The sequence below is a fragment of the Aedes albopictus genome, chromosome 2 (genome assembly GCF_035046485.1).
Source record: "Aedes albopictus strain Foshan chromosome 2, AalbF5, whole genome shotgun sequence".
In the NCBI taxonomy this organism is placed as follows: domain Eukaryota; kingdom Metazoa; phylum Arthropoda; class Insecta; order Diptera; family Culicidae; genus Aedes; species Aedes albopictus.
Window position 1 is genome coordinate 89,052,285 of NC_085137.1, and position 21,847 is coordinate 89,074,131.

Sequence of the window (21,847 nt, forward strand, 5' to 3'; positions counted from 1 at the left end):
CTATTATTTGTTTTAAAAATTTTGAGAAATCGAAATAACTCCAACATTATTTAGTTCAGAAATTCCTATGGAAATCATGTGTAGGTAATTGTGCAGAGTTCCTAAACAAAGGTCACTTACACCCCTTTGCGTCTGGGTCCCTCATTTGATAAATCATTCAATCATTTCTTTGACAATCTCCAGATCTTCAGCAAGCATCCCCTCCTGCCTCGTAGCATTTTTCCATACCTAATACCCGGCTCGTAGCAAAATCAGGAACTCCTCCATCTCCCCTCAAACGCTACGTCACTTATAGACGCTCCCTTTTAAATATTCACAGAAAAATTAGGGTTGTCCATATTATCGAAGAAATTAAAAGCTTGCCTTTTTAGTCTGCAGTAAATACTAGAGCGTTTTTTTTTTGACAAATCTTTTTTATTTCAAATTTGTCATCAAAGTCGTCTGAGTCTTCCATAAGAAAAACGTCAAAAAAGGTAGAGATCTACTTCGTCATATGTACTAATTCCCTTCATATCAGACCGAAAATAGCCAATTAATCTTTGCCAATGGCTCATCAGATGTAAGCAAAAAGATGTAGACTATCAAAAACCAGCCCCTATAGCACTGTAAATGAGTAATAACGTAAAATGCCACGTTTCAATATTACTCAACTTACGTTCTCGTTCTCGCCGAAGAAGGCAACCGCACCAAAGCAGCGAATAGCCGAATTGTTCTTCATTACCGATCAATTTATCAGATTCAAAACACTGTGGCACTTCAAAGTTGGATTTCACTTATGCAGAATGCAGCAAAAGTTATCCAATTAATCAACTAAATAATGTTTTTCACGACAGTAAAATATAAACAACAAGCTGTCTTTGTCTAGCGTGGATGCAAGCAAATGTGTGCGTTGATGTTATGCAAACGAAACATTGTGTTTCACAACCACAGAGAAAGATGACTTCGTTGCACTGTGATGGCGTATTATGATCTGGTGGGCGAACATATTACACTGATCCCACACGTATGAATCATTTAAGGGTTTTAGCAACATAAAAAATCAATACAGAAGAAAATAATTCATACATTTCGATGTAGTCAAAACCAAATAGTAGGGTTGTGTCTATACTTCTAATTCCCGAGCACTTTGCTCGTTGAATATAATGAAAAATGATAAAATTTTGACTTTTTAGAAGAATGCCGGAAAGCACTATTTATGAATCAGCAGGATACTTTTTTTTATTCTTAACCACTTAACCTAATTTACAGCTCTTTTTGTCCACTAGGGTACTACGTAAGCGATTCCAATTGGCAGCTGCATTTACACTTATGTGCAGCGCCTAAATGTATTCTATTCTAAATCAACTATATCTTACTGGCAGCCTATGTGCTGCTGTCACTTTCCTACACTGTTCATGGTAGAATTTTGATGTGTGGCTGCTGTTCCTTTTACCAGTCCGATTGAGGGTCCATTACGAGTTGCCATTTCGCCGATATCCAATTATCCGGGTCCATTAGAGCTATGAGAGCTCAGAAGAGGGCCAGCCGCTCTCGGGGGGAAGAGCAACTAACAAAGTACCGGGGCTGGGATCGAACCCATGACCATCCGCTTATGAAACAAACGAGTGAACCACTACTCCACGGATCCCGGCTAGCAGGATACTTGTCTACAAATATGATTCAGTTGAGACACTATCTATGAATCATCGAGTTTTTTTCGCAAATTTCGTATAGCTTATAACACCATACGTCTCTATGGCTGTAGAACCACAATCTTAGAACACTTGAGCGAAAAAAGAAATTCAAAAATCTGAATCTATTCCAGCACATTAGAGGATGTGGTTAACTTTAAAGACGAAAAGTTCTCCAACATGGTATTTACTGTATATATTCTATAGACATGCGCCTGAATACTTCGTTTGCGCTGAAAGGTATGCGTATCGTAAAACTGCCATCGAAGAGTTTTTAAGGTAATTTATAGTCAATTATTAATTACTTGGGCCTAACAACGTCTTTTAATCGTTGCTTGCTATTATCCTATGGTAGTATCAATCACCACCTCTTTGTAGCATAACATAAAGTCCGAATGAATAAGACAGTGACTTCATCAAAACCCTTTTTGATAGTTTTTAGATGTGGCCACCAACATTCTTTCAAAAGCTGTTTTATTCTCATAAATCTCATCACATATATTTTAATCAACGTAACCTCAAAATGTCAAAAATCCTGTGCTTTGGTCAATGATTGCTCCTAATACGCCCTCTACCAAGTGTCCGGCTGCAATAACAATGAATCGGTCGAAGATCATTCAGGTTTCAAATGCTGAGCATTTCTTACAAAATTTGAAAAACTAGAGAAAAATTTAAAAAAATAGCTAAATTTCAGCTGGGTTTTCGCCTGATTCATAAATTGTGCCATGCCCGTGTTTTCCCACATTTTATGAATCAGGTGTTTCGCTCAACGATTTAGGTGAAATCACTGTTTTATAGCACTTTTCCTTCATGAACACACTTATTCATCAGTGTAGAGTGACTGTAATTTAAATATATCATTCATCTAATTTTAACAGCATGATTTGATTTAGATTGCGAAAAATTCGACCGACTTTTCGAATAAACACTTACGGTCAAATCATATTTTTTGACCATCCTATGTAGCATAGAATCACGTAGAAGGTGTGTCAGGTGTGTGCCTGAAATAGACGTGAAATAGACGGAAACAGAATTCCAAGGAAAATTATTTAATCTCATTACTTTAAGGAAATTCTAGTTCTTTCACAGTATAGTTTTTTATGATATGGAAGCTAATTTTCAAATTATTAATTGATTCCAAACTGATCATAAGGAATTCGACGAAGTGCAAACATAAACAGCGGCTCTTATTTCACTTTAGAATTTTTAAATATCCTCAATAATTTATTTGTGTCCCCCTCAAAATGTCGAATTCCGACCAAAAATTTTTGTCGAGGGGGGGGGGGGGGGGTGGGTTGCGTGACATAAGAGAAAATCGAAATTTGTGTCAGATTTATTGGTAGGTGTTTAGCTAGACGGGAATCAGATAAAAAAAACCATACAGGACTGTACTGTTTAGGGAGCATCCACTTATTACGTAACGCTGAAATCGACCCCTCCCCATACAGAGTTACGTAATTTGTGGACGGTGCCTTACTGTAAATGTTTGCTATCAGTGCAAGCTAACCAAGTGAAATTAAGATAAGAGCTTAAGAATCACCGGTAACTTAGGATGTTGAGCGTTGTTGATGAGAGTATGGAAAGGTACCTGCCATATTTGTTAATATTTAAGAGGCAGGTAGATTACTCATAGCGGCGTCAAACAACACACCCAACTGAACACTCAAAAACAACAATCAGAAGCAGACACCGATGGCATTATCGCCCTTCTCATAAATCATCCGAGATTTCTGTCTCTTCGTCAAGCTCTCGGTGTTGTTATCTTCCACCACCGGCCCCGGCAGAATCCAACTGTGACGCGCGGTAATCTGATATTTGCGCGCTTGTATTTCCATATAGAACTCTTTTTCAAGTTCGTGTACATATTGTAATGGAGACAACAACAACGCAACGCAGTAACAAGTAAGACAAGACAAACGCGAAAGAAAGTTCTCTGTTCCATTAAATCCAGTCCGGGCTAGATTGGTTCAGTGTAGTACGGTTCAGCTGATCAAACGGAGTGAAAAAGTGTGAATTTCCGAAACTATTTCTTTCGTTTGTGTAATTTGTGTGGCTTTTGATTTGAGAAACAAGTTTTCGGAACAAGATTGTTTAGAAACACGCCACTCTTTCATCCTGGTTGATGCCATGGTGATTCAGGCCCAAATCCACCGGGAGTGGTTGGACCTAATGGATCACGCACTGGAAAAGTTGAAGTACGTGACGGGTGGCCTTATTTCAGAAAATGTTCGACCATATACATTTTTTTTAAACATGCATCTTGTTTCGGTCGGTGCCTGTGGAGCTTAACGAAAAAGGGGGTCGTTAGTGGAATGAACTCATAAAAAGTTTAACTCTTTACCAGTTTGATGCAGTGCGGAGACGACGATGGCCGGCACAGTGACATCAATTTCGGTCACGGTCTCCATTTCCTCTTTCAAAACGAGAAATTGCCTCTGGCAAATGGGGTAACAAATTTATTTCTGACGCTAGGGTTTAGTTTGATACATATATTGGAACATCCAAATGTGGAGACGTTTGGTAATTTGTCAATGTTTACCAAAAAATATATGAGATCGAAAACATGTATTACCCTATTACGTACAAAGCAATGAAAACTCGAATGAAATCATAAGATAAGCAAGTCTCGTGGAGGCTCAATATATATATATATATATATTTTTTGTACGATGAGGCATTGCTGTGATTGCCAGCTTGTTGGATTATATACAAAGTGGGTAGCCGGACCGAAGAAAAGTTGTTTTGCGTCGAGTGGCTTTATCTTTCGTGCAGCATGTTTAGATTTATGTAAATTTGTGTTGGCTTGACAAGCAAAAAGTAGGAGACCGAGCCTCCAAAGTTGGATGATAAGTTTGTAAACAAGTTTCGATAATGGGTCCGGTCTTTAGAGGCGGTCAATGAACGTATATTTAACTGAGCTCTATCAGCTTAATAATATGAGTTTTTATTATTATTAACTTATTATGAAGATTTCCAGCCAAGGCACTTTTTGGATAAGTTTCTGATCACTTTCAATATACCGAGCAGCTATATAAAATTCAGAAACCGCCTTAGCTAATAACTAAAAATTCAAATGCTTGAACAACTATTCCGTTCATGAATACAGGGTGTTAGGTTCCTGAGTGCAAACTTTTTAAAGGGTGATAGAGGACCATAAATGGTGAAAAAAATTGTTCTACGCTTATGGTCAAATCTCAACCGTAACGTAGTTATTGGACGCCCCATGTTTTTGACTCTTATTGTCTTAACTGGCTATAACTTGAAAATAGTCAAACTTATCGCAGTTGTTTTACCCTTATTCGAAAGATTATTGAATTTTCTATCAAATGGCATCGTTGAATCGTTTGGTTTAGTAAAATAACTAAGTTTTCTAGAGCAAAACAGCTAAAAGTAGTGTGTTTCAATTTGTTTTTGTCAATTATCTTTGAAACATGCGTAATAAATTAAAATTCTTTCTTGAACAAAGTTGGCCCCTGTTCCACTCTACAATTCGTTCTTCGACATCAAACTTCTATCTCTTATAGTTTTCTTGCAATTTCGATTAAAACGTCGCATTTCAGATCATAAATTTGCAACAGTCATGGTAAGCACTTTTTTTGCGCACTGTGCTGCACATTTAAATCAAAATTGCAAGAAAACGATAAGAGATAGAAGTTTGATGTCAAAAAAACGATGTGTAGAGTGGAACAGGGGCCACAACTTTGCCAAAGAAAGAATTTTAATTTATTACGCATGTTTCAAAGATAATTGACATAAACAAATTGAAACACACTATTTTTAGCTGTTTTGCTCTAGAAAACTTAGTTATTTAACTAAACCAATCGATTCAAAGATGCCATTTGATAGAAAATTCAATAATCTTTCGAATAAGGGTAAGAAAACTGAGATAAGTTTGACTATTTTCAAGCTATAGCCAGTTAAGGCAATAAGCGTCAAAAACATAGGGAGTTCAATAACTGCGTAATGGTTGAGATTTGACCATATGCGTAGAACAATTTTTTTCACCATTTATGGTCCTCTATCATCCTTTAAAAAGTTTGCACTCATGAACCTAACATCCTGTATTAAAAATAACAATCACACCAAACAACACGATACCGGTTATTGATGGTTTGCTAGGAGCTTCCTAACGAGTGGAAAATTACTTCCTGTTTGCAAATATCCTCCTACACAATCGTTGCTGGAATTCACGCTTGGAATAGGTTGGACATAACAAATAGTGCAAGTTTCTGCTTGTGGTAGACATGCACAAGCACAGAAGGAAACGAGGAAAAAGTTTTCCATGTTTCTTGTTCCATTAGTGTCCTTTTTTTCTTCTTGTTAAGGACGGAAACGAAACGTGTAAACTTTTTTTTTGGGGCTAAATTTTCCAATCAGAACGCAAATGTTTGGCGGGCACAAAGGCTTGTGCAATTTTCCGGAAAAACATGGTCCATTCAACCCGGGGCAGTCCGAAGCGTGGTAGAAGCGTCGAAAACGAAGAAAGGCCGCAGTATTGCCATAAAAAATAAGGTCGCCACCGTCTTTTGGAAAAGGGGCAAGCTTCGTTAGAAATGGGATCGATTTGTTTCCAATTTGGTGTTGACCTTTTTGTTTCGAGGAGGTTGTTATCAATTTGCAAATAAGCGTCGTGTGATTTGATTTTATCACAGTGTCGTTATCATTCTTTCTTAATGAGGTTGTTAATGAAGCACGTGGACCGAATTATGGCGATTTCTCTTTCTCACTAACTTTGCTCCTTACAAATTTCGAGTTTGGCAGTACATTTTGCAATAAATGATGTTTTGCTTAAGAGCTTTTGGCATAATGAACTTTCGCATGATTTTGATTTTAACCCTCTAATACCCATTTTTTATCGAAATATCATCTATCGTGAGCTAAAATCGATTCAAGTATGATAAGGAAGGTAATTCTTTTTTTTGCAATTTTGTAAATTTGGTTTTTTTTTTTGAGCATTCCTACATTTTTATATTTTTCTTCAAGCATATTTATTAATTTTATTTTCTGTGTAAATTTAAGGAAAACAATGAGAATGTTTTCAACTCCCCTTAACTATTTTACTATCATAGAATACTTGAGAACAAATTGAAATGTGTTAATTGTTGCAATTCAATACAAAAGAAACGGTGACATCTGAAAGATGACCTGAAAAGTAAAATGATTTCAGGAAATTGTGTAAATATGCTTCAAAAGACACCAAAAATCATTCTGCGATATACAGAACAGTCCTGAACAAGAGTCAAAAATATAAAAGTTTTGATTACGCAGGAAAGAAAAAAAAACGCCAACCCCGCCTTTAGACGGGGTATAGTTTGAGCATTTTTTTTCTTTTTGCCTTTCTCGTACACCAAAGTGTACCGAAAGGCTATATGTTCACTCCAAAAATGAAATCTTGATAGAACCCCCGGAGGGCCAAATCTTATATACCAATCGACTCAGCTCGACGAGTTGAGATGATGTCTGTGTGTGTATGTGTGTGTGTATGTATGTATGTGTGTGTGTGTGCGTGTGTATGTGTGTATGTGTACAAAAATGTCACCTCACTTTTAGATAGTAAATATCATCCGATTTCAATGCTTTAGGTTTCAATCGACGCGGAATATTGTCTGATTGTTTCCTATTGAAAATGGTTTGAATCGGTCCAGCCGTTCCGGAGATATGGCCATTTAGGTGTTCCGGACCGGTACCCCAGGAAGGGGCCAGATATGAAATTGCAACATACCCATGCATGCGACCCATCAAACCACGGCATTTTCGATTATCTGATAAATAGTAGACAGAAAAATAATCGCAGACTATATCTGAACCGGTAGCATCCCGGAACCGGTTCCTGGTGTCCCGCCGGAAGAGCCTAATTTATACATGCGACACATCAAATCGTGGCCTTTTCGATAATTTTTACGATCGGCAATAAAATAAGCTAAGCCCACATTATAAACTACTGATAGTGTTCCGGAATCGGTTCGAGGTGCCTCGCTGAAAGTGGCCGAATGTAAAAGAGAACTAAAAAAATATTTTCGACACAGCAAATGGCTTTCAAGGTATCCTGATGAAAGGTTACCAAGAAAAAATATCTCAGATCATGCTTGGGAAAACTGGTACTGTCCAGGAATCGGTTCCCGGTGTCCCTCCGGATGTGGTCAAATGTAGAAGAGAACCAAACTCGATGCATGCGCTTCATCAAATCGCGGTTTTTTCGATAAGCTGATGAACGGTTTTCAAGAAAATCAGCTCAGATTACCTTAGAGACCACGCACCGGTAGTGTTCCACAACCGGTTTTAGGTGTCCCGCCGGAATTGGTTAAATGTAAAAATAAACCATGTAAATTTTCCGGAACCGGTTCAGGGTGTCCCACTGGAAGTGAACATATATAAAAGTGAATCAAACCCATGCTTGCGGTACATCAAATCGCTTTTTTGTCAGTAACGTGATGCATGGATAATAAGAAAATAGGCACAGTCCACAGAAGTTACTACCGGTAGTGTTTTAGTTCCGGATAACCTGATTAACAGTTTTCATAAACTCAGACCACATTTAAATATACCGGTAGTGTTTCGGAATCATTTCCGGGGGTCTCGTAAGCAATACAAAATAGACTCAGACTACATAAGAGGCTACCGGTGGTGTTGCAGAAGCAGCGTTGGGTGCTTCAGTGGAATTACGAAAGTGAACTAAATCAATGCAAGCGATAGACATGTGTAAGAGAACCAAAAACCTAAAAAAAAAAACTAAAGCGATCTCATCAAATCACACCATTTTAGATTCCTGAGACGTAAATTTACAGTAGGATGCGTCAACGTTGTATGAAAAAAAAATTAAAATTCAAGCGCATCAGCCCCGAACATTCTTTTATTTCTTTATTTGCGTCTAAAATTACTGCGCAAAATTTTTATGCGACTGGAGGGCGAGCTACGTAATGTGGTTGATATATTGGAATGTGATATAGAATTGGCATTTCAAATTACTACATTACAAATTTTACATGAATCTTGTAACCAATGATAATAAAATATAGCATAAGAGGCTGTTCATAAACCACGTAGACCATAATTTGGCCATCTCAGAACCCCCCACTCTCCCCCTCGTAGACTTTTGTTCATACATAAAGTTTGAAATTTGTATGGAGCGTAGACTTTGACTAGACCACCCCCCCCCCCCCTCCCCCCAAAAAGTCTACGTGGTTTATGAACGGCCCCTAAAGTCTGCAGATAAAACTTTGTCAAAGTGATCTGTGAAAAAAAATTAATCCTGGGTAGTAATTGACATCTTGGTATGAATCAGCCTCCAGTGAAGGTGGTCAAGCAGTCAACTGAAAGGACTAAAACTTTCAGCTCTGCCCATACGTTGAACATAACGTCGGAAAAGTGCCCCAATTCGATTATGACCTTGATAAAATTCTTGATTTGAGCATTTCCTCCTGCTCGTCCGTTACCAATACAGAGAGATTTGAGGCTGACCGCTGACTCTAAGGCAAGATTGATTACGTCGACGGAAAGATCATGAGTATGGGTACATATTCGACGAGAAAGGCACTATCACCACTAGGTGGATTAATCTGGTTTTTTTTTCTTTTAGATGGTTCAAAAGGCACATGATTAATATCAAAACCTGTATCCGCAATAATCGGGACACAAAAGTACGGATGTTACTCTGCAATGAATTGGTACAACAGGTTGAAAGTTTGACTGAGAACTCTTTAATGTACAGGGGATAGACAAAATGATCGGGACAGGCAAAATTTTCCCTTCTCAAAAAAATTTCAAATAGCTGTAACTTTTCGAAAAGTGCATCAAATATTCACAAATTTTCACTGTAAGTTGATCAACTATTTGTGTATCAGTGGACAAAATTTGGGAAACTTGAAATATGACCCACAGATGTGAAAGAGTGATTTGTTTCAAAATGCAGTTACGCCCTTTTGAAATGTTGGTGCCGAATTATCCGATAGATAACATTGAGCTGTTATATCTCCGGATTCAATTAATCGAATTCAATGAAATTTTGACCATTTATGACTTATATAATGAGCTTTGAAAAACTTTTGATTAAACTTAAAATTCTTATCACGGAAGAAAATTATAACGGTTAGATTATTTTTCTAATAAAACACCAAATTCTATTAAATTTCAACATCGTTTCAAAATTCAAGATGCTAATTATAGTTCATTTAAATTCCCTCTGATTGTCTTGAATACATATATGTTTTAAAAGAAAGTAACAACATAGGCGGCAATTCATTGAAAAAGTAATGGGATGCATATTAAAAATAGGCCGATTTAGTGAAAAATCATAAAATTAATGAAACTGCTATAACTTTTCTCTTGTTAATAATTTCAAGTTGAGTCAAACATTTTTCAGAGCTTATTTTATAAGTCATAAATGGACAAAATGTCATTTCATTCGGTTCATTGAATCCGGAGATATAACAGCTCAAAGTTGGCTATCGGATAATTCTACCTTTTTCTAATATGTTTATAATTTCGTGCAAAATAGCATGATCTTTTCCAAATTTTGCCCACTGATACACAACTAGTTCATCAACTAACAGTGAAAATTTGAGAATATTTGATGCACTTTTAGAAAAGTTACAGCTAGGTCGACATTTTTTGAAAAGTGAAAATTTTGCCTGTCCCGATCATTTTGTCTATCCCCTGTATGTTGATTATGTTTATTATGTATTACTTCTTCTTCTTTATGGTTCTACGTCCCTACTGGGGCTTGGCCTGCCTCACAGTTAATAATTGAAAAGCTTCCTTTGCCTGCTACTGGGGATTTTTTTTTATTACCGTACGGGTTTGGGCCGAAGGGTCTCAGATTTTCATGAAACTTTTTACACAGGCAGGGCTCATGGATATATGAACAAAAAAAATTGAGAAAAATTCAGGGTAGCTTATTTTCCCGTAAAACTCAGGTGGAAATTTCTTTTTTCCCCTCACATTACTTATTTTGAAAAATCATAACTCAAGAACGAAGTATCGTAGAAACAAAATAAAAAAAATCAAAAAAATATGAACAAAGTTTTTCACAAAATTTTCCATAGTTGAGGAAATTTGTAAAGAAAAGCCGGAAAAAACTAACCCCGAACACGTGGAAAAAAAATTGATAAGGTTATTTCATAAGCTTTATTATTTGCTGAAATTTTTGGAATGAACTTTTCATTCGTTTTTGAGTTATGGCCAATTATGTTTAAAAATGTCCAAATGTTCTATATAAGCCTTTTTTTTGAAAAATCATAACTCCAGAACGAAGCATCGTCGAAACAAAGTTTGAAGTTTGAAATATGAAGTGGAGAAAGTTTTCCACATCATTTTCCACCGTTGAAAAAATGCTTAAAGAAATGCCGGAAAAACTATGTCCGAACTCGCGGAAAGTTTTCAACAAAAATTTTTCGAGAAGGTAATTTCAGAAACTTTGATCGCTGAAATTTTTGGAATGCACTTTTCTTTCGTTCCTGAGTTATGGTCAATTTTCTGAAAATGGCCATATAATATATAAATAGGCCCACATGGTAATTTTTCACCAAATTGGTCATAACTCAGGAAAGAAAAAAAAGTGCATTCCAAAAATTTCAGCGATCAAAGCTTATGAAATCACCTTCCCAAAAATATTTTTTTTGAAAATTTTCCACGAATTCTGGTATAGTTTTTCCGGCTTTTCTTTATAAATTTTCTCAACGGTGGAAAATTTTGTGGAAACTTTTTACACTTCATTTTTTTTGATTTCTGAGAAAATTTTCTTTCATTTTCATTAAAAAACTTTGTTTCTCCGATGCTTCGTTCTTGAGTTATGATTTTTTCAAAAAACGGTTTATATGGCACATTTAGACAGTTTTAAACAAAATTGACCATAACTCAAAAACGAAAAAAAATGCATTCTAAAATTTTCAGCAATTAAAACTTATAAAACATCCTTCTCAAAAATTTTTTTTTGGAAATTTTCCACGAGTTCAGGCATAGTTTTTCCGGCTTTTCTTTACAAATTTTCTCAACTGTGAAAAATTTTGTGGAAAACTTTGTCCAGTTCATATTTTTTTTTGATTTCTACCAAAGAAAATTTGCTTTCCATTTCTACCTTCTTTCTACGATGCTTTGTTCTTGAGATATGATTTTTCAAAGTAAGTAATGTCAGGGGAAAACAAGAAATTTCTACCTGAGTTTTCCGGAAAAATAGGCGACCCTGATTTTTTCTCAGTTTTTTTTTATTCATTTATCCATGAGCCCTGCCTGTGGAAAAAGTTTCATGAAAATCGGAGATCCTTCGGCCCAATTTGTACGATAATAAAAAAATGCCCTATTGCATGAATTTGTATATTGTGTGACAAGCACATTGATACACTATGCCTAGGGAGTCGAGAAAATTTTCTTGACAGGAACGGGAATCGAATCCGTCGTCTCCGGATTGGTGATCCCCTGCATTAACCATTAGGCTAACTGAAGACCCAACTCACTTTTAATTGTGGCTAAAAAAATAAACAAAAAATGAGCTTATTAGTATTTTGTAGTATCGTAACCAATTCCATTCTCATAATAAATGGTTATTTTGCGATATAGTTTAAAGTTTTTAGGGATAATTATGCAATTTCGTGAACATTTGAGATACTCATAAAGTAACTTTCTTGCAAAGTTTCATTTGTTTTGATCAACTGGTTCGAATGGGGGCGAGTTTTACTGAACATGTTTCATGTTTCCCTATTAATAAATTTTGAATGTCTTTGCCGAAAAATTTCAATAATAGCAATAGCATATTTTGATATGGAGATCGAAAAGTGTTATTGGTTTGATCGATATAAGAGATAAAAGTACTGAAAATAATATCTCAAATTTACTCCTGGAACATCATCATCATCACATCATATTTAGCTACTGTAAGATCGTACCAATAGCAGCAAACCATTCGTTTGATCTCAAAATATTAAAAATTTGATATTCGTCAGATGGTCCAGGAACTTTTTTTTTTAAATAATATTTTCCGATCTTTCACCGCTAATATCAATAAAACCAATACCACTTCTTGGTAATCAGTACTTAACATCCAGCCGGGTAGTAAATTTCGACAGTATTTTTGCATAAAACATGCGTTTCACCTGCTCCCTAATTTTCTCTCATTTGATTTGAGATTTAAAAAAAAGCAACAAATAAAAGTTAAGCGGTAGAACAATATTGAGGAGACCATATTTTTGTATGTTTATTGTTTTCAATTTTTTCAAATCAAAATCATCCAAAAAGTCCTGATTTTTTATCCTCCCTTTCTGACACGTGGGCAATCGTGAACTTTTTGTTAACCTCCACCTTCTCTCCTTATGTCCACGAGATCTGAAAAAAAAAACATTTCGAAAAAACAAAATTTTGTTTTTTTTTTTGCATTTATGAGATAATAAAGGTATTTTTCAAAAGTTAATAGTTTTCTTATAGTTAACTATGTCTTGTATATTTTTTTCTGTTTTCAAAGATTATTCTTAAAAATACTATTACTGCACTGTAGGCAGATTTTGTTTGACAAATCTTGAAAAATATTAAATATGTTGATAACTTTTAAAACTTACAAAAACAATAATAGAAATATTCAATATTTTGTTAAGGGAACGTCCATAAATGACGTTTCGTTTTAGAGGAGGGAGATCACTGATTTTGAAACAAACCATTTGGAAAAATATGCTACAAAGGGGGATTGGGTGTCCAAAATCCGCCAAACAAAACTACGTCATTTATGGATGCTCCGTAATTGATAAAATCCATTAGGATTCCGTGAAAAATGGTGGACATTAATGAATGCAATCAACAGCCCCCAAGTAACACACTTGTCACCGAAGAGTCACGGCGGCGCAGGTTTATGTTGCGCAGAAGTCACTGCGACTTATTTCTAGCAAGTAAGTATTTATTTGTTAGAAGTAAGTCACTGTGACTTCTGCGCAACATAAACCTGCGCCACCGTGACTCTTCGATGACAAGTGTGTTACTTGGGCCAGAAGGTTGTATCAAAATCTGATATTACACTGGAACTTTCTAGTTTTTTTGTCATGACAGAACTGCAAAAGTTTCTAATATCCAAAGCACAGCTGACTTTCTGAAAAATATTTCCAGAGTTTTAGCAATAATCGTAGTTGTTTAGATTTAAGCTAAATAGCTATTTTCTGATTGCTGGTTGTAAGGATCGATCTCCTAGAAATTTCGCAAAATATTTTAAATATTTAATATAGGAAGAGAATCATTTAAAGTTTCAACAGAATCTTACAAATACAACATATTTTGATCAATGAAAACTAGACAAAAAAAAGAAAAAAAAACTCAAGACTTGAGCTGTAACTCCTGAATTAGCCTTGATTAAAAGTGGTTTAAAATACGTGCTCAAATCGAGTCAAGTACAAGACACTGAAGACGACCTTACAGTTGAGTTAAAAATACGTATTTGTCAAAGGATGCAAATACTTCGTGGAATTCAAAGTAACAGTACTTAACACAATTTTCTTTTTACTTATACTCAAATTTGTTCAAAGGACATTTGAACTCCGCTACCCTCCTCCCCATGGACACGGTACATCGATGAACTCTTAAGAGCTATCGAGAACGCAGGTTTTTAGTTCACAATTTAGTTATCATTTTTTATGTTTTGCTTTTTTTTTAATTTTTTTTTTTCAAATAAATACATGGTCAGCTACAAAAATTACATATTTAAAAATAATCTCTCTACTTTTGCATGCTGCTTAGAGATTAATTTTTATGTATATCGACAAACTCCATGCACTAAAATGATAGAAAAAAAACCCTAATTAATCCACATAGCGGTGATGGTGCCTTTCTCGTGCTTTAAAATATCCTTTCAACAAAACTCGAGCGACATGTTGATGACATTGACATAAATACAAAATGAAAACTGCTTGCTAAATCTACTCAATATGGATACATTTTATATTAGCATTACATCCAATATTCAGAAAATATGAGACAACGATCCAAAACTCAAACCAAACAAGTGTCATGAAGCCGCAAAATTTTGAAACGTCATTTTAGATTTTCCGGTCATCATTTTATGACTCCGGATATCTACCTCAACTAAACTAATCGCCATCTTGAACATTGAGACACCATCTTGGATGTTCTGGTATTCATTTTTGGACTCTGCACCTAAAATTACATAAAATAGTCGCCGTATTGAATTTTGGCATGTCGTTTATGATTTTCTTATTACCAGTTTTGGACGAAGACCGGCATTCTTCCCCATTCAAACTATAGTCATATTGCAGACCTTGTGAAACAGCGCACAGCTTGGGTTTTCTGATTACAAATTTTGAATTCTGGACATATTTTCATACAAAATATGCCCATAATGCAAGAATTAAAAATCCTATAAAATAGGCACTAACTTGAATACTGGGCCATTATCTTGGACTTTGGACCGCTATTTTGGATACTCTGGTGGACTTCAAACAAATTTCCCATACCAAATACACTTATTTTACATAGTTTTAGAGCTCAAAATTCCTTAAAACAGCCACCTTCTTCTATTTACGCGATCAAATTCTTATTTTTCCATTCAACGTTGACCAATCCTTCTATAAATTTACACCTTAGGAATCTGAAATGGTACGATTTGATGAGATCGCTTTAGTTTTGTCTATATTTTGTTCTCATATATGAGAACTTAGACCTATTCGTCACTGTTGTTCATGCCTAATGTTTATCAGGCCATTAAACAAAGCCACGATTTAATTTTTCACATGAACGTTGGTTCTGCTTCACAAAAGCTAGTCTCTAATGTGATCTAAGGCTATTTTCTTGCTAACCGTTCATTAGATTATCAAAAAATCTGCGATCTGATAGGTCGAATATATGGGTTTGGTTCATTTTTATACTTGGTAATTTCCGGTGGGATAGCCGGATCTGATTCCATGAGTCATGGACCATGACACTACCGGTTGTCCCAATTATAGTCTGAGAATATTTTATTGCTATTTATTCACCTCTACCTAATCACCGTGATTTGATGTGTCGCATGAATGGGTTTGCTTCACTTTTACTTCCAACCATTTTCGAAGCCACAGCTGAACCCGCAACATTACCGGGAATCTAATGTGGTCTGACCCTATTTTTCCATCAGGTTGTCGATAAGTCGTGATCAGTCTACGTTCTACTGCTCGTGTTGTGTGTAAGTAAGAGGTAACGGTAGCGCACGAATGTAACAAAGCCGACTGACACCCGACTGCGGCAACGAAATGAAGGTAGTAAAAAGTGTCGAATGTTTACAAGACTGGTCGTGATTTGATGTACTGCATTCATGGGTTTGGTTAAATTTTACATTTTACTACCCGGATCTGATTCCTGGTAACTACCGGCTGAACCAAATATGGTCTAACATTATTGTCCTGTTAACTGCTCATCGGTTAACCAAAAAACGCTGCAAATTGAAGGTGTCACATGCAGGGTTTGACAATCTCGACGGGACTCTCTGAACCAATTCCGGACCACTACCCGTGACGTAAGGCTATTTTCTAGCTAACTGTTCATCAGGTTATCGCAAAAGCCACGATTTGATTCACATGCCTGGATTTGGTTCACTTTTACATTTGGCCTCTTCCGGCCACTCAAAACCGATTTCGAAACACTTGCTGACCGTTCATTACAGTATGCGGCAGGAAAAAATGCGAAAGTGTTTTTCAACTTCAAACCTCATTTTCGTCCATTTGACATTAACCAATTTGTGTTTCAACGTTCCATGATCTATAATAGGCTAGTTTTCTGAAAAGTTAATTAAACATTTTCCCATTTTGGTAACTAACCTTTACAGGGCGGCGCCTGAAGATGAACACAACCAGAATTTTCAAACCGCAGAAAATCACACAGGTCGCTAAATTTCGTATCTGATAATACAAAATTTTTGATTTTCTCTACAAAATCATCAAATATATGTACTTATTTCATCTAGTATGTGAAACTACATGGCTCTGGATCAGTGTGGTCTGGTTGTTCATCGAATTTAAGCTAATTTTGTTACTATTATAGTCATTTTGTTTAATGACCATTGGGCGCGCAGTTTATTGATACCCGCTTATTAGGCCTACATTATCACACGTTAAACATCAAATATGTTCATTTTTATTTTTCAGTGCTAGAATATAGACATTGACTGATACACTGTCATGAAAAAATAGTCATACATATCCCATATTTAGCGTGTAATAGTGCCTTGAACTTTTCGCATTTTTTCCTGCCGCACCCTGTAAGTAATCTAAAAAGCTGCTATTTGATGTGACGCATGTACGGGTTTGATTCTCTTTCAGATTCAACCACTTCGGCGGGAACCCCGGAACGGGTTCCGGAACACTACTGGTTCAGATATGATCTGAGATGATTTTCCTGCTCATTATCCATCAGGTCATCGAAAATGCCGTGGTTTGATGTGCCGCATGCATGGGTTTGGTTCAATTGTATATTTGGCCACTTCCAGTGGGACGCCTAGAACCGGTTTCGGAACACTACCGGTTCAGATATGATCTGAGACTATTTTTCTGCTTACCGCTCATCAGGTTATCGAAAATGCCGTAGTTTGATGTGTCACATGCATGGGTTTGGTTCACTTGTATATTTGGCAACTTCCAGCGGGACGACTAGAACCGGTTCCGGAACACTACCGGTTCAGATATGGTCTGAGATGATTTTCCTGCTCATTGTCCATCAGGTCATCTAAAATACCGTGGTTTGATGTGTCGCTTGCATGGGTTTGGTACAATTGTATATTTGGCCATTTACAGCGGGACGCCCAGAACCGGTTCGGGAACACTACCGGTTCAGATATGGTCTGAGACTATTTTCCTGCTTACCGCTCATCAGGTTACCGAAAATGCCGTGGTTTGATGTGTCTCATGCATGGGTTTGGTTCACTTTGATATTTGCCACTTCCGGCGGGACACCCGGAACCGGTTCCGGAACACTACCGGTTCAGATATGGTCTTAGACTATTTTTATGCTTATCGCTCATCAGGTTATCGAAAATGCCGTGGTTTGATGTGTCGCATGCATAGGTTTGATGCATTTTCATATCTGGCCCCTTCCTGGGGTACAGTTCCGGAACACCTAAATGGCCATATCTCCGGAACGGCTGAACCGATCCGAACCATTTTCAATAGGAAACAATGGGACCAGATTCCGCGTCGAATGAACCGTCGGTCATTGAAATCGGATGAGGTTTACTGCCAAAAAGTGATGTGAGTTTTTTTGTACACACACATACACACACACACACATACACACACACACACATACACACACAGACATCACCTCAATTCGTCGAGCTGAGTCGATTGGTATATAAGACTTGACCCCTCCGGAGTCTCTATCAAATTTTCGTTTTTGGAGTGAACATATAGCCTTTCGGTACACCTTGGTGTACGAGAAAGGCAAAAACAAAATAAAACATGGAAACCGTTTTTTTTTTCTAGACAATAAGAGATCGTTTTTTACTATCGAAAAAAAAAATCATTCAGCCTTTACCTTACTATAGCTAGAAATATTTCTGTATTTAATTTACTTATCCAATTTATCATGAACTAATTTTCCTTATTATCAAGGACAAAATGTGTGGATCCTGCATTATTAAAGACTGTGGCATTGAATTCTCTAGACTTCAAAATTAGTAAAGAGAAAAAAATGCAGTACCACTTATATGGAGATGAATTTGGGCACCATCGCAGCAAAAGAGGATGGGATCCATAATATTCAGCCAAATTATGAAGGATAACTTGAACAACATCGATTTCGAAGATATAACTGGATTTCGAAAAAATCTTTAAAACTTTTAAAATAAAATTTAAAAATACACAACAAATTCTGGGTGTAAGAGTTTATGGCCTGAACGAAAGTATTGAAATTTAGTTTTCAGGTTATGGCTTTCTGAATCTGCCAATTATACCATAATATAACCTTGCATTTTTGATAATATTATAAATTTTTATTTAATTCAAATGAGTTTCAAATTCGCAAAATCTTTATATATCGCTCGGCTTAGTTTAAAGCCAGGCCCGTGCACAGAAGTGGTCATGAAGCTCATAAGATTGTGACCAGCTGTTCACATATTTGTACATTGTGTTTTTTTCTGTCCCAATTCAGTCATGCAAGTAAACTCGTATAAGGGAGCATCCATAAATGACGTAGCATTTTAGCCGAATTTTGTCATCCGCTCCCCCCTCGTAGCCTATTTTCACATAGCTAATACATGGCACGTAGCATAATCAGAGAGCCCCCTCCCCTTATAATCCAACGTCATTAATGGACAATGGGCGGTCCCTAATCGACAGTCATAATATTTGAACTATGCTGAGGGTAACGGGTTCAATTCCTGGTCGTTTCTAGAACTTTCGTAATGGACATTTCCTTGACTTTCTTGGCCATTGATTAGCATGAACACGATATACACATGTAAAATAGTCATTAGCAAAATAACTCAACAAACGTTTTTGTTGTACAAGAGCGGAACAAACCACTCTTAAACAAATTTTAGCTTAAGAAACTGTTATTCAGATAGTTCTGTTTCTTGGGAAGCGCTCAGTAAATAACCGTGCAAATGCTTGCTCATAGAGCCCTGAGAAGTAGGTTTTGTTCCGAATATAATGGTACTACAAGAACAAGATATCTTACCCAATTTCAGAAAATTTTGTTTACGGATACCTTTGGTAAAAAACTAGGTCTTCAAAGCTGAAGGCTTCTTTCGGCTGTAGGTGTGCTTTGAATGCAAATGGTACTGAACAGAATGCGCTTTTTTTTCAAAACAAAATCAGATTATGTACTTTTTCTGCTATGCTAGACAATAGCTGCAATATTTTTCAATAGCGAATGAAAATTATTTCACTGCATGATTATCTCGTTCTATTTCAACTGCTATCATCTGTTAAATCTGTTCAACGGAAGAGATCATCACCCATCGCAGCATCTCTTAGCATAACAAATTGATCTATAAACCCCAAAACGAAAAGCCCAATCGGATATTTACCAGATTCTATCACTCGCCCTACAAACACACGCGCATAATCGGATCGTAAAACCGGCCCCACGCCGGTAATCTCATTCGTGCTCGTTCAAAGCTTATCAGAATTTCGAATCCGGCCGAAACTGGAAACATCCGTACCATAGTCAAAAGTCAAAACCACCCACCATCCGGATGAGGTTTAACAAAACATACACACTAATCTCCACGCTATCTGTTTCTCTTTCTCTCTTCGATGCTCTATTTTTAACAACATTTTCTGCTTCGGTTTCCGTTTCCGTTCTTTGCCACTTCCTGCCCCTGTTCCGGCTACTAAACGCTGATTTTCCGAAAATTTCCCGCCACATTCCATAATGATCTTTTAAGCTTTTTCAGCTCACAACAAATCCCCCTTCAACCCTCTTCATATCCACTGCGCTTTCCTGTTCTATAACCACATCCTCCTTTCATTTATTTGATTTTAGTTTCATTTTTATATTTTTCCGTTGAAATTTCGTTTGGTCTGGCCTTTTCTGCATGTGAAAGTCTTCCGTTTCAGGGACCGCGACAAGACCGGCAAAGCGGCCAACACCAGAATGCCATCCGCTCCAGCCCACACTGCCGAGGAAGCCCGCCTGTTGGGGTAAGCATGCTTGATAACGATGATTTTGATTTCTTTTACAAATTTGTATGACGATTCTTTTGATATTGTTTGGTTTTTGAGTTTGAGCCCACCGCCCCGCGTAACCCGGCATGGAATGAACCCATGACACATGCGTGACTGAATCACACTTGCTTCTAATCCGAACAAACAGAATAGTTTCACACATTTCAACTCAAAACGTGTACAGTTTGAAAACAGCTCTCATTTTCCTTCATCGAATGTGCTTTCAATATTTGCCTCCTTAATTCTAGACCTAAATAGAAATCTAATGACGATATAGTGAGTAGGTAGCTCTCGGCAACCTAGTGTAGCCGTTGCCGATTCGATGACAATTTCAAACACAAGCGTAATTACTGTGCACAACATTCTACATGTAAATCGCAGCCTAATGGACCACATATCACAATTGCTTTGCGTAGTCAAGTATGGGGAAATCGGTACAAAAAGCGTGATTGGGATTTACATTTTATTGACAATGCAAATGACATTCTCTCGAAGACAAAGTTGGAGCTTTGTTCGTCAAGAAGCCATGTCGGAAGAAAACTTTTGAAATTCAGTGAAACTTTATGATTTTGAAAACCAAAAATGATAAATTACGCAACCCACTTACACACTGTGATTTTTTTTTAATTTACCTAGAAAAAAAGTATGAAATTTTTAAAATGCTTTTTTTTTTGAATAAACTCAAAAATAAATATTAGATAAAAGTGATTATGACATAACTCCAACATCAACTGCAAGCATTTTAGAAAGGAAGTTTTCTTGGAACAATAAAATAATTATCTCCTTTGGTTGACAGAAATACTTTTATTCCTTAAGAATGCTTATCAGACTGTTAATAAAAAAAATGAATGTTCGAAAATTCTAGGTGCTCAACCCTTAAAATCAAGATTTGCATAAATGAAGCATTTTTGAAGAACATTTAGGATTTCCAAAAAATCTCCAAGTCTATTATTGAAAAATAATCATTTTATATGAGGCTCAAAGAAAAAAAAATAGTTTTTTTTTATTTTTTTCAATATCTAAATGTTGATAAGCTGACGTTTTCAGTGCACTACATACCATAACGATCTATTCCACATTAAAACTTAAATGCTGATGAGCAAATTTTTTTTCATAATCTGTGATTTGAATAGTAAAATTTAAATCTGATTGGTGATATCTTCCTTTTGAAAGCAAACAGCTGCGATGCACAAGAAGTGACTCATCGTGTGCATCGTAGCTGAAATAGGACTATTCTTTAACATGGACGTCCTAGCGCTGGTCATGTCAATTAATTAAACGTGTATTGCCACTTCCCTGACAAGATATTTCACATATATTGTAACCGAAATTTTACTAATGAATAGGACTATCCCACTTTTAGTGTAGAATTAGCATAAGTTAAAATACACAGCAATAAAAATATAAAAAAAAAAAACAAATATTTGAACAAGTGCTTTTTTTTCGCTTTTTGATAAATAATTCAAAAAATGTCATTTTATTGATTCAAAGGTTCTGCAGCCAATATAATCGCAATTATTCAAAATTTCATATAATTCAGGTTTATTCGCCAAAAAG

The 21,847-nt window shown here is 36.3% G+C and overlaps 1 protein-coding gene across 13 annotated transcripts in view; it reads left to right on the top strand.

The window, feature by feature from the left end:
* LOC109427547 (protein NDRG3) overlaps window positions 1-21,847 on the top strand; it is a 224,282-nt gene that overhangs the window by 126,558 nt on the left and 75,877 nt on the right. For 7 of the 13 annotated variants that reach the window (XM_019703119.3, XM_019703156.3, XM_062850056.1 and 4 more), the window contains one exon: window positions 20,183-20,266. The exons of 5 other annotated variants lie outside the window; for them this stretch is intronic. In XM_019703119.3, the coding sequence (XP_019558664.1) occupies window positions 20,183-20,266 (84 nt within the window). Of the gene's footprint in view, window positions 1-3,623; window positions 3,866-20,182; window positions 20,267-21,847 lie in introns of those variants that run through there. One more of the 13 variants, XM_029852603.2, reaches the window with a different exon arrangement.